We start from the raw sequence: 14,279 nt of genomic DNA, 5'->3' as shown, positions 1-14,279 counted from the left end.
CGACATCAACAGGAACACCAGCTAAGTCAGAGGACAAAGTGACATACTCTCTTATTAGGTGCAAGAGTGATGATTAAACATAGAATATACTAGAGATAGATGCAAACCCTCCCCCTTTTTATTCTTATATGTATATTTATGTAAATAAATATTCTTTATTTTTAACTTTTGTATCTATCTTTCATTGCTTGTCTAGTTGCGTGTCTGCTCCCGATTCATATGCTGATAAGTGGGGACGTGATAGCATTAAAAATAATCATCCCCTAGACATAAAACGTGCCAAACACACGTCACATTTCCCCACCTGTCACATTTTGGCGAGCCCGTCCGGGATTTAACCCATTAGTACAGCAGGCACGAACAGGCAGCAATAACTAAATTCCATATCAATATTTTTTTTTCTTAGAATATTTATAAGTATCATCACTTCGCATTTTCAAGAGTGTCACTTCTGTCATATTTTATATTTTATATTTATTGCATTTTATTTGTAATATTTCATTGCAGGAATTTGTGATTAACATAGGCAGACACCACATTCCTTTCGCACTCTTTCCTATAACCGGCGACTCACTCTCGCTAACCCACTTTCTTTAATTCTAGCTCGACCCTATTATCCATTCTATCTGCCCCTCCACCATCCTAGTACCTCTCATTACCCACCCCTCATCATTATGGCCAGCGGCACTCGCTCCAAGACTGAACCTGACCGCAAGCAGCGGATAGCAGATATCATGGAAGAGGCTAAATTCTTTGACGATGAAGCAGAACGGAAAGAATATGTGAGATCCCAGCTTGAGGCGCTTAAAAGAGAGGAAGAAAAAAGAAACGAAAAGGAAGAATTAAGATTAGCAAGGGAGCATGAAATAGCTATGGAAAGGGAGAGAAGGGAAACTGAAACAGCGTTGAAGGAAAAGGATAATGAATTGGCCAAAGAAAGAGAAAGAAAAGAAGCTGAAATAGCTATTGCTAAAGAAAGAGAAAGAAAGGAAGCTGAAATAGCTATTGCCAAAGAAAGAGAAAGAAAGGAAGCTGAAATAGCTATTGCAAAAGAAGTCACAGAGCGAGAAAGAGAGCAACAAATTACAGCGAGAGAAAAGATAGCCGCGGACAAAGAGAACGAGGCCGCCCGCCAGGCTTCTTCCGAGTCCCGCCCGGCTAGCCCAGCATCCTTTCAAAGTTCCTTGAACGGTCTACCCCACATGCCAATGGAGCACTTCGACGACAAGACAGAGAACATCGAAGTTTATCTTGTCCGCTTTGAGGAGGTAGCACGCTTTTACAGTCTGCCAGAGGAGAAATGGTGCTTCCGGCTATCCCAATGCCTCCGAGGCAAAGCCTACGAAGTTTACTCCAAACTTCCCTCCGGCCAGCGAGAAGATTACGCAGCCCTCAAGCAGGCGCTACTCGTCCAGTTTGAGCTGACCGCCGAGGCCTACCACAAAAAGTTCAGAGGATCCCGCCTCGAACGCAGAGAGACCTACGGCAACCTCTGCGAAAGGCTGGACAAGTACCTTGTCAGGTGGCACGCTCTCAGCCAATTGCCAGAGACTTTTGATGGCCTAGCATGCCTCATACTCTCTGAGCAGCTGTTAGAATGCATGTCGCCAGAGGTCAGAGTTTATGTCAAGGAGCAACAAGCAACAGCTCCCGCTGACATAGCTTCCGCCGCTGACCGGTACTTGAACGCTCGTAAGGACTTAAAAGGCAAAGTGACCGCGGCAGACCAGCAAACAGACCAACCAACTTCTCCTGCTCCGTCAAACCTTCCTCCTAAAACTCCCCAGCATAACCAAGCACCAGGCCGGCAATCAGCCCCTCATAATTACAATAACCGCCCCAACCATCAGTCTCGCTATAACCAGTCCAACTACTCTCAGCGTGACTTACGTCATAGCGCGCGTGACAGTAGACCCACTCCACAACGGCAGCAGCAGGCCCCACGGACCCTATCTACGGTGACGCCAGTCTCTCAACCCTCCGCGATCGATCCTTCTGACCAACCGGAGGAGGACACATACTTCGTCTCCACGATGGCCGTGGTTCCTCAACCCACTGCCATTGATCTCGGCCAACCAGAACTCCCACCAGTGCTACCTCACCCCATCTCTTCTCCTCCGGGAGTAGAAAACATTCTGGCTAACGGTGTCGAAGTTTTGGGCCTATACGACTCAGGCTGTTCGTTCGGCGCGGTTATCAATAAGAAGCTGATTGACCCATCGGATTTCACTGGTGGAACAGTGACAATCCAGTCCATAGACCGTGGCACTCCTCCGCAGGTTCTACCTGTCGCGAGGGTACACGTAGAGTGCAGATACGTACATGGCACCATTGACGCCGCCGTCATGGACACGCCAGTATATGACTTCATTCTAGGCTCCAAATATGTCCCTCTTGGAGTAGTCAACAAGCCATACTTTTCTCTGCCCGTCGGTAGATCGACGGAGCAGAAACGTGGCAGCAACCAGCTGGTTGGAAGCCCTGGTCGCCACACTAACACGCCTAGTCCCGACTCATCAGCGAAGCTCACACCACTCCGCCCTGGCATTGACTCTGCTAGGAAGTCACGAGTTAAGTCGTTTACCCGCGCTCGTGAGGGTCTACTTGACCCAGGCTACTCAGCCAAAATTAAACGACATTCCTCTGACATTGACAGTGTCAGAATGCCCCTAGGTAAGATGAACCCTTGCTCTCGCGGACTCACACCTCTTCATGGCTCCTCAGCCACCATTCCGAATCAATCTCCCCCTGGCATTGATAGTGTCAGGAAGTCACGAGGTAAGCCGAACCCTCGCGCTCGTGAAAACACTTCTCACCATGGCTCCTCGGCCACCATTCAATATCAACCTTCCCCTGGCATCAACCGTGTCAGGAAGCCACGATGTGAACCAGAATATCGCACTCGTGGGAACGTTCTCCGGCAGAACTCCACATTCTTTATCAGGCCACTCTTCTCTGACATTGATCGTGTCAGACGATACCGAGGTAAGCTGACCACTTACTCTCATGAAGAAGCGCCTCACCGCGGCTTCGGAGGTAAGCCCCAACGAGCACACGTGCCTTGGGCACCCCGCCTAAGCCCCAATCACCCTCCCCAATCCGCCCCAGGAAGGAATTATTACTCATCCAATCGCCCAATCTACTCTCCCAAGCAACCCCAAATGTTTCACCCAGGTGACTACATAATCCGGGACGGAAAGTAGACCACGGACAGACTTGGACAGACTCTCCCCCTGGCATGGCAACCTTTTATTTTTCCAGATTTTTTTTTTCTAATGCTGTGATAACAACTGATCTTAAAGTTAGAGTGACATCAGTCTGCTCGCACTTTATGGATCTTTCTGCGATAGATCCATCTTGGCGGCGGCGTATGTGACAAGTCAAAAACTCGCTGTCAGAGTCACTCTAAATTATCACAGCATTAATTATTATTTTTCCTTATTTATCTATTTTATTTTAATTATTTCCCCATCCTACCCCTGAATTCTCCACCCGCACCACCTTTTCTCCTCCAGGCTAGACTTAGTTGACCACATTGGAGATAGCGAAGGCGCGTCCTTTCATTTATCTGCCCTTGATCGGGGAAAGGTAAACACCCTATCTCTTTTGTCTTGCCCGCCGGATGTCTGAAGGACGGTCGCGGTTGACACCACCTTGGTTTGAATGCAAGCTAATCCTTCTCCCCCCCCCTTTCTCTCACGTCTCTCTTTGATCTAAGGGATTACCCTGGTCAACACACCGCGTGATATTCCAAGGTGCGGCTCCCACCTCGAGTCAAATCCACCCACGTGTAAGATAAAACTTAGCCTAGGGCATTTCCTGTGTCCGCCCGCACTTTCCAGGCTTATATAAAGTAAACCAACTCAAATCAGACTCTTTCATTCTCATTCGAGCTGAGCTATCGAGTCTGGACTACCTAATACATTCTTTCTCCTAGAGGAATACCTGGTGGTAAGCCGAACTTAATCACAAGTTCCATCTTAGTTACTTTGTGCTATTTCCATTGGTTATTATCATGTGTATTTTGCTTAGTTCATTTATATTTAATTAGTGCATTGTGCATTTCTCACTGGCGTAAGTAGAGAACATAAACGTGCCCTATGTATTTATTTATGTATTGCATTAATCTATTAATGCTACGTTGCTCAATTGATCATTGATGCAACCATGTATATATTTGTACACCTTATTTTAATTCCTTTATCTCGGTTGACAGCCTTGATAATTTTACTAGCGTACTGATACTGCGTCTAGAAAAGGGATATGAATTATCTCCCCTATATTGAATGATCTCCCCTGTAATGAATTATCTCCCCTTTACTCATTTTACTCTAAGGAGAGTAGCGCCGCTTGAAGGGACATTCAAGCACGCTCCATTGTTCTCGACCCACGGTCATATGCAAACAAAGCATCTGGGTCGCTGACCACCGCCCAACTCAACCCCCCCCCCTTCTTTCTCTATCCACCTGTGTTGTTCATTTGAGATTATTATTTCCCCTTCTACGTACATTTATGTTATTATTTCCCCTTTTATGTACATTTCTATATTGCTACTATCTGCCATCTATTTTCCCAAATCCCATTTGTCAACATCTCCTCATTGTGCTCTAAAGCAATTTCACCAGTCTGACGAATGCACCTCAATCGAGGGCATCGATAAGATGCATGAGAGACATGTCCTAACTTGTCTTTATTTATCCGCAGCCTCCCTCAGGTGTCTGCCTATTTGCCTACTGGCCTATCTATGTGCTTAGTGCTGATCAGCGCTGCACTTGCCTAGTTGCTATCAAGAATCACCTATTGCCTAGTTACTGGATCAACGATCCATTTACCTGCAGTCGTGCTTAGTGCTATTCAGCGCTGCATTTGCCTACTGAGATCTACCCAACTCTACTACTTGGCGCTATCGGCATTGCCCACCTATTCGACAGCCCACCTGTCAAGCTATTAGGCGCGACGTCCCTATAGAGTCAGATCTGTGCGAGACGTCATAGCTACGCCAACCCTCTGCAACTCACTGGACATATCCTGTTACCTACACTGCCCACGGCAGATCAGCTCTGCCCGCAGTAACCTTGTGCCCACGGTATCCGGCCACCCGCCATACTGTGCCCACTACAGATACTAGAACTTGGGACTGAGACTCCACAAGAACTATATCGCCGGCGTCCCTCTATCCGCTAGAGCGCCACCTCCAGCTGCAGAACCTCAAGCCAGGACACAGCCAGCTGCGACATCAACAGGAACACCAGCTAAGTCAGAGGACAAAGTGACATACTCTCTTATTAGGTGCAAGAGTGATGATTAAACATAGAATATACTAGAGATAGATGCAAACCCTCCCCCTTTTTATTCTTATATGTATATTTATGTAAATAAATATTCTTTATTTTTAACTTTTGTATCTATCTTTCATTGCTTGTCTAGTTGCGTGTCTGCTCCCGATTCATATGCTGATAAGTGGGGACGTGATAGCATTAAAAATAATCATCCCCTAGACATAAAACGTGCCAAACACACGTCACATTTCCCCACCTGTCACATTTTGGCGAGCCCGTCCGGGATTTAACCCATTAGTACAGCAGGCACGAACAGGCAGCAATAACTAAATTCCATATCAATATTTTTTTTTCTTAGAATATTTATAAGTATCATCACTTCGCATTTTCAAGAGTGTCACTTCTGTCATATTTTATATTTTATATTTATTGCATTTTATTTGTAATATTTCATTGCAGGAATTTGTGATTAACATAGGCAGACACCACATTCCTTTCGCACTCTTTCCTATAACCGGCGACTCACTCTCGCTAACCCACTTTCTTTAATTCTAGCTCGACCCTATTATCCATTCTATCTGCCCCTCCACCATCCTAGTACCTCTCATTACCCACCCCTCATCATTATGGCCAGCGGCACTCGCTCCAAGACTGAACCTGACCGCAAGCAGCGGATAGCAGATATCATGGAAGAGGCTAAATTCTTTGACGATGAAGCAGAACGGAAAGAATATGTGAGATCCCAGCTTGAGGCGCTTAAAAGAGAGGAAGAAAAAAGAAACGAAAAGGAAGAATTAAGATTAGCAAGGGAGCATGAAATAGCTATGGAAAGGGAGAGAAGGGAAACTGAAACAGCGTTGAAGGAAAAGGATAATGAATTGGCCAAAGAAAGAGAAAGAAAAGAAGCTGAAATAGCTATTGCTAAAGAAAGAGAAAGAAAGGAAGCTGAAATAGCTATTGCCAAAGAAAGAGAAAGAAAGGAAGCTGAAATAGCTATTGCAAAAGAAGTCACAGAGCGAGAAAGAGAGCAACAAATTACAGCGAGAGAAAAGATAGCCGCGGACAAAGAGAACGAGGCCGCCCGCCAGGCTTCTTCCGAGTCCCGCCCGGCTAGCCCAGCATCCTTTCAAAGTTCCTTGAACGGTCTACCCCACATGCCAATGGAGCACTTCGACGACAAGACAGAGAACATCGAAGTTTATCTTGTCCGCTTTGAGGAGGTAGCACGCTTTTACAGTCTGCCAGAGGAGAAATGGTGCTTCCGGCTATCCCAATGCCTCCGAGGCAAAGCCTACGAAGTTTACTCCAAACTTCCCTCCGGCCAGCGAGAAGATTACGCAGCCCTCAAGCAGGCGCTACTCGTCCAGTTTGAGCTGACCGCCGAGGCCTACCACAAAAAGTTCAGAGGATCCCGCCTCGAACGCAGAGAGACCTACGGCAACCTCTGCGAAAGGCTGGACAAGTACCTTGTCAGGTGGCACGCTCTCAGCCAATTGCCAGAGACTTTTGATGGCCTAGCATGCCTCATACTCTCTGAGCAGCTGTTAGAATGCATGTCGCCAGAGGTCAGAGTTTATGTCAAGGAGCAACAAGCAACAGCTCCCGCTGACATAGCTTCCGCCGCTGACCGGTACTTGAACGCTCGTAAGGACTTAAAAGGCAAAGTGACCGCGGCAGACCAGCAAACAGACCAACCAACTTCTCCTGCTCCGTCAAACCTTCCTCCTAAAACTCCCCAGCATAACCAAGCACCAGGCCGGCAATCAGCCCCTCATAATTACAATAACCGCCCCAACCATCAGTCTCGCTATAACCAGTCCAACTACTCTCAGCGTGACTTACGTCATAGCGCGCGTGACAGTAGACCCACTCCACAACGGCAGCAGCAGGCCCCACGGACCCTATCTACGGTGACGCCAGTCTCTCAACCCTCCGCGATCGATCCTTCTGACCAACCGGAGGAGGACACATACTTCGTCTCCACGATGGCCGTGGTTCCTCAACCCACTGCCATTGATCTCGGCCAACCAGAACTCCCACCAGTGCTACCTCACCCCATCTCTTCTCCTCCGGGAGTAGAAAACATTCTGGCTAACGGTGTCGAAGTTTTGGGCCTATACGACTCAGGCTGTTCGTTCGGCGCGGTTATCAATAAGAAGCTGATTGACCCATCGGATTTCACTGGTGGAACAGTGACAATCCAGTCCATAGACCGTGGCACTCCTCCGCAGGTTCTACCTGTCGCGAGGGTACACGTAGAGTGCAGATACGTACATGGCACCATTGACGCCGCCGTCATGGACACGCCAGTATATGACTTCATTCTAGGCTCCAAATATGTCCCTCTTGGAGTAGTCAACAAGCCATACTTTTCTCTGCCCGTCGGTAGATCGACGGAGCAGAAACGTGGCAGCAACCAGCTGGTTGGAAGCCCTGGTCGCCACACTAACACGCCTAGTCCCGACTCATCAGCGAAGCTCACACCACTCCGCCCTGGCATTGACTCTGCTAGGAAGTCACGAGTTAAGTCGTTTACCCGCGCTCGTGAGGGTCTACTTGACCCAGGCTACTCAGCCAAAATTAAACGACATTCCTCTGACATTGACAGTGTCAGAATGCCCCTAGGTAAGATGAACCCTTGCTCTCGCGGACTCACACCTCTTCATGGCTCCTCAGCCACCATTCCGAATCAATCTCCCCCTGGCATTGATAGTGTCAGGAAGTCACGAGGTAAGCCGAACCCTCGCGCTCGTGAAAACACTTCTCACCATGGCTCCTCGGCCACCATTCAATATCAACCTTCCCCTGGCATCAACCGTGTCAGGAAGCCACGATGTGAACCAGAATATCGCACTCGTGGGAACGTTCTCCGGCAGAACTCCACATTCTTTATCAGGCCACTCTTCTCTGACATTGATCGTGTCAGACGATACCGAGGTAAGCTGACCACTTACTCTCATGAAGAAGCGCCTCACCGCGGCTTCGGAGGTAAGCCCCAACGAGCACACGTGCCTTGGGCACCCCGCCTAAGCCCCAATCACCCTCCCCAATCCGCCCCAGGAAGGAATTATTACTCATCCAATCGCCCAATCTACTCTCCCAAGCAACCCCAAATGTTTCACCCAGGTGACTACATAATCCGGGACGGAAAGTAGACCACGGACAGACTTGGACAGACTCTCCCCCTGGCATGGCAACCTTTTATTTTTCCAGATTTTTTTTTTCTAATGCTGTGATAACAACTGATCTTAAAGTTAGAGTGACATCAGTCTGCTCGCACTTTATGGATCTTTCTGCGATAGATCCATCTTGGCGGCGGCGTATGTGACAAGTCAAAAACTCGCTGTCAGAGTCACTCTAAATTATCACAGCATTAATTATTATTTTTCCTTATTTATCTATTTTATTTTAATTATTTCCCCATCCTACCCCTGAATTCTCCACCCGCACCACCTTTTCTCCTCCAGGCTAGACTTAGTTGACCACATTGGAGATAGCGAAGGCGCGTCCTTTCATTTATCTGCCCTTGATCGGGGAAAGGTAAACACCCTATCTCTTTTGTCTTGCCCGCCGGATGTCTGAAGGACGGTCGCGGTTGACACCACCTTGGTTTGAATGCAAGCTAATCCTTCTCCCCCCCCCTTTCTCTCACGTCTCTCTTTGATCTAAGGGATTACCCTGGTCAACACACCGCGTGATATTCCAAGGTGCGGCTCCCACCTCGAGTCAAATCCACCCACGTGTAAGATAAAACTTAGCCTAGGGCATTTCCTGTGTCCGCCCGCACTTTCCAGGCTTATATAAAGTAAACCAACTCAAATCAGACTCTTTCATTCTCATTCGAGCTGAGCTATCGAGTCTGGACTACCTAATACATTCTTTCTCCTAGAGGAATACCTGGTGGTAAGCCGAACTTAATCACAAGTTCCATCTTAGTTACTTTGTGCTATTTCCATTGGTTATTATCATGTGTATTTTGCTTAGTTCATTTATATTTAATTAGTGCATTGTGCATTTCTCACTGGCGTAAGTAGAGAACATAAACGTGCCCTATGTATTTATTTATGTATTGCATTAATCTATTAATGCTACGTTGCTCAATTGATCATTGATGCAACCATGTATATATTTGTACACCTTATTTTAATTCCTTTATCTCGGTTGACAGCCTTGATAATTTTACTAGCGTACTGATACTGCGTCTAGAAAAGGGATATGAATTATCTCCCCTATATTGAATGATCTCCCCTGTAATGAATTATCTCCCCTTTACTCATTTTACTCTAAGGAGAGTAGCGCCGCTTGAAGGGACATTCAAGCACGCTCCATTGTTCTCGACCCACGGTCATATGCAAACAAAGCATCTGGGTCGCTGACCACCGCCCAACTCAACCCCCCCCCTTCTTTCTCTATCCACCTGTGTTGTTCATTTGAGATTATTATTTCCCCTTCTACGTACATTTATGTTATTATTTCCCCTTTTATGTACATTTCTATATTGCTACTATCTGCCATCTATTTTCCCAAATCCCATTTGTCAACATCTCCTCATTGTGCTCTAAAGCAATTTCACCAGTCTGACGAATGCACCTCAATCGAGGGCATCGATAAGATGCATGAGAGACATGTCCTAACTTGTCTTTATTTATCCGCAGCCTCCCTCAGGTGTCTGCCTATTTGCCTACTGGCCTATCTATGTGCTTAGTGCTGATCAGCGCTGCACTTGCCTAGTTGCTATCAAGAATCACCTATTGCCTAGTTACTGGATCAACGATCCATTTACCTGCAGTCGTGCTTAGTGCTATTCAGCGCTGCACTTGCCTACTGAGATCTACCCAACTCTACTACTTGGCGCTATCGGCATTGCCCACCTATTCGACAGCCCACCTGTCAAGCTATTAGGCGCGACGTCCCTATAGAGTCAGATCTGTGCGAGACGTCATAGCTACGCCAACCCTCTGCAACTCACTGGACATATCCTGTTACCTACACTGCCCACGGCAGATCAGCTCTGCCCGCAGTAACCTTGTGCCCACGGTATCCGGCCACCCGCCATACTGTGCCCACTACAGATACTAGAACTTGGGACTGAGACTCCACAAGAACTATATCGCCGGCGTCCCTCTATCCGCTAGAGCGCCACCTCCAGCTGCAGAACCTCAAGCCAGGACACAGCCAGCTGCGACATCAACAGGAACACCAGCTAAGTCAGAGGACAAAGTGACATACTCTCTTATTAGGTGCAAGAGTGATGATTAAACATAGAATATACTAGAGATAGATGCAAACCCTCCCCCTTTTTATTCTTATATGTATATTTATGTAAATAAATATTCTTTATTTTTAACTTTTGTATCTATCTTTCATTGCTTGTCTAGTTGCGTGTCTGCTCCCGATTCATATGCTGATAAGTGGGGACGTGATAGCATTAAAAATAATCATCCCCTAGACATAAAACGTGCCAAACACACGTCACATTTCCCCACCTGTCACAACCGTATACAACTCTACTGTCTCTATTTCTTCCTAGACTCGTACATAACACTTGAGGACTCGACAAGGACCGACTTCATGGCCAACTAACAGTCCTGGTCTCAACGCTCTCCGGTCTTGAACTGCCGCTTTCTTACACACTGTGTCACTCGTACCGCAGGCTTTCGATCACATGGCCATAACATTGGTCATATTTGCGTGTAATCGTAGTACTGTCCCTTGTCCATGGCCCCGCTGACCTGAGTGATTCACGGGTGTGTCAGCTGAGCCTATAGTTAACCCTTTTGCGCCGCCAATAGGGTCGTAACAATATAGACAAAAATTGTCGTTTTGGGGTGTCATTCAATATGGTAAACGCCAATCCTACGCGCGATAAATAAAAAGGCATTATGCATTAGCCGTAATTGTGTAATCTGGTAAAAGAAGCTTCTCGCGTCTGAAATTAATGCAGAATTACTTGAGGTCAACAATTCTCGTAGGTAGATTGAAACATTTGGTAATTCTTGCTATTGAGCATGATCTATGTAGAAAACAGAATTATTATGATATACTGTATGACTTTGCTACACACAAGGCTCGTAAGTAGTAAAGAATGAATAAAATGCATACACGAATTTATTTTATAATACAAACTTTTAAATTTCACTTATTTTCCGCTTCCATACCCAAACTTGGTCCCGCTAAATTTGTTTCGCATAGGGCCCCACAATGGTTAAGTCTGGCCCTGCTATTTAGTGACGGGTGAATTAACATAGTAGATTACTTGTTCTCTTTCCATGACTTCTTGGTCACAATGGTTAAGTCCGACGCTTCTAATTAGTGTTTGTAAAATGTTTGTTTGAAAAATGTTTTACAGTTTCGGATGTTCTTTCAAAGTTGATGATGGTTTACTTCCTAGTCCAAACCTCCCGCAGGACGAAAGGGGTGGGAGCGGGTAGGGTTTGACTCCGGGACTATCGATAAATCCAAACGACAGTCCAGCGCGCAAACCGCACGACCATGCAGCCATCCGTAGTGACGGATGAATACTACTTGTTTTCCCCCCCCCCTCTTTTTTTCTGAGCCGTGCTCTCTGTTGCCTCAATAGTTAATACAGAGTAGTGTTATAGGTTTACTTTAATTGGGAATTTGACAAGACTATAAATAGACTATTTTAGACGGAACTGAATAGGGAATGATGGGATTAGTTTTTAACGGTAGCAGACATTAGTAGTACAAGAACGACCCACTCCTCTTAGTGACGAGACATCATCTTTAGTAACTGTCGACATTTGGACTGTGCCCCTTCATGTTGGATTAAAGTTGTTTATCAAGATTCATACAGTTTTCTCAAGTATGTTATAGAATTTATTATATGTTGTTTGGTTGTAAACGAACTCCAGGAATCAATAAGAAATACTTCATTTAGACCTAGATCTACTAAGATTACTTTACATCTGTACCGTTATAGGTTTACTTTAATTGGGAATTTGACAAGACTATAAATAGACTATTTTAGACGGAACTGAATAGGGAATGATGGGATTAGTTTTTAACGGCTAGAGACAAAGAACGACTCATCTTCTACTCCTAATGACGAGACATCAGCTTTAGTAACTGTCGACATTTGGACTGTTCCCTTCATTTTCGGAATTAAACAGTTGTTAAGTATTTATCGTTTTTCTTAAGTATATTATACAAGTTGGTATATGTTGTTGGTTGAACGAACTCCATCTAGACCTAAATCTACTCTACATCTGACGTCTGTTTATTAAACAACCCACAACAGTAGATGACTTGTTCTCCCTTCTCCCCCCCCCCCTTTTTTTTACGTGAGGTAGAAATAAAAAAGAGTGATCTTTCTTGGTCACAACTGTCTGGCCCTTCTATTTTGTGACGGGTGAATGCTACTTGTTCTCCCCCCTCTTGTTTTTTCATGGGGTAAATATATCCGCAAAATAAAAGAGTGATCTTTCTTTATCTTCTTCTTCTTCTCGTCCAAACTGTTTAGCCATGAAGAGAATTATATTTATAGATTCTCTTACAAAACGGTCCCTCTGAGCGACGTAGTTAGGGCCTATATTCACTATATCACAGCTGTCGATACATTATCAAATTTAACATAATGATTTTGAGGACAGGTAGACCTAGATTTGGATGTCCATTATATAATAGGCTATTTATGGTTGAGGGACATAGAAATGCCCCGGCCAATTATGACACCCAGTCAGCCTCTGTTACCCACCTTCATCTCGCTTACTGTTCCTTGAGATTACAGGTTATATGTAGAGAGGCTTCATTTGTTCATGTAATTGTGTGCCTCTGTGGGAGAGAGCATGGACTACCATTGATGTAACAACTTAATTTGGATGATTTATTTTCCTTTAGTTATTAGCAATGACAAGTCCTACAAAATAAATGACAACCTGGAGTCAGAAATGTTAAATAATTACAACCAGAACCACTACCTCGTGTTCACTGACACAACCGGAAGCAGACGACATCGTATATGTATAATAAATGGGGAAGAAGAAGACGATTTGACCTTGACACTTCAAAACGTATGGAGCACAATGTGTAATGACGACGATGAGCATATTACTTTAGGGAGAAGCGTACATCATTGTGACAGGTAAGGCATTTATTCTACAAACAAGATAACTGTCAGGTCTTATTTGCAATAAATTATTAAGTATTATTGTATCTAGGTATTAAACTGATTTGAACTACAAATGTGTGTGTGTGTGTGTGTGTTATAATTAATTTTATAGCGTATTATTTTTTTTTGTCCCAAGTTCAGCCCGACAGACACACCATACACACCCAGTTGTACATAAACTAATAAAATGTGTATGATGATTAAAATTAAAATATAAAATTTAATCTAATGATATATTTACAATGACAATGACATCTGATCAATGATAATAATAAGAAAATATAAATACATATAAAATGATGTGAAAATTCAATACTTGTAATATGTTTACAATAAATACTTAAATAGTATTTTTTTAATACGAATAATCACCTTAATTTATAAGGTTTAGTAATATTGTCCACACAATCTTTCAAGACAACAACTGTCAATACAAGTAGATCTATCTTCCAGCCAATATACTGTTCACCGACGATCCATAAGTAAAAGTTTATAGTAGCATCAAAAGCTCACAACTTCACAAAACACCACCAGATCTGGATATAACAATCAGCAATCTGGAACTGGAACCTCAGACTCGACTTCAGTCCCAGCACCTGAGACGAAAAATCTCAGACAGAAAACCCGAGAAGAAAACATCAATCCTGAATTCTAAAACTGAGACATGCGATTTCACTCCTGAAACCTGAAACCCTATAGAAAGATAAAGAACAGATTCTTCTAATCTAATTACAAAAATACGAATACGATCGAATCCAAATAAAAATTAACTATACAATCTGAAATAAAACTCACCCTAAACAGGGATCAAGATAATCCTTTAAGAATATCTACCAAAGACAACGATAAGGCTTATCCAATATCAGATC

The 14,279-nt window shown here is 44.6% G+C and overlaps 1 protein-coding gene across 5 annotated transcripts in view; it reads left to right on the top strand.

The window, feature by feature from the left end:
• The window catches only part of LOC106077559 (uncharacterized), a 53,728-nt gene that overhangs the window by 10,458 nt on the left and 28,991 nt on the right, over window positions 1–14,279 (top strand). For 4 of the 5 annotated variants that reach the window (XM_056032558.1, XM_056032557.1, XM_056032560.1 and 1 more), the window contains one exon: window positions 13,140–13,383. In XM_056032558.1, the coding sequence (XP_055888533.1) occupies window positions 13,140–13,383 (244 nt within the window). Of the gene's footprint in view, window positions 1–11,950; window positions 12,106–13,139; window positions 13,384–14,279 lie in introns of those variants that run through there. The other variant, XM_056032559.1, reaches the window with a different exon arrangement.

Source organism: Biomphalaria glabrata, chromosome 6 (genome assembly GCF_947242115.1).
Source record: "Biomphalaria glabrata chromosome 6, xgBioGlab47.1, whole genome shotgun sequence".
NCBI classification, from domain to species: Eukaryota; Metazoa; Mollusca; class Gastropoda; family Planorbidae; genus Biomphalaria; species Biomphalaria glabrata.
Note: the sequence above shows the minus strand (reverse complement) of the source record. Positions and strands in the feature narration are given on the sequence as shown.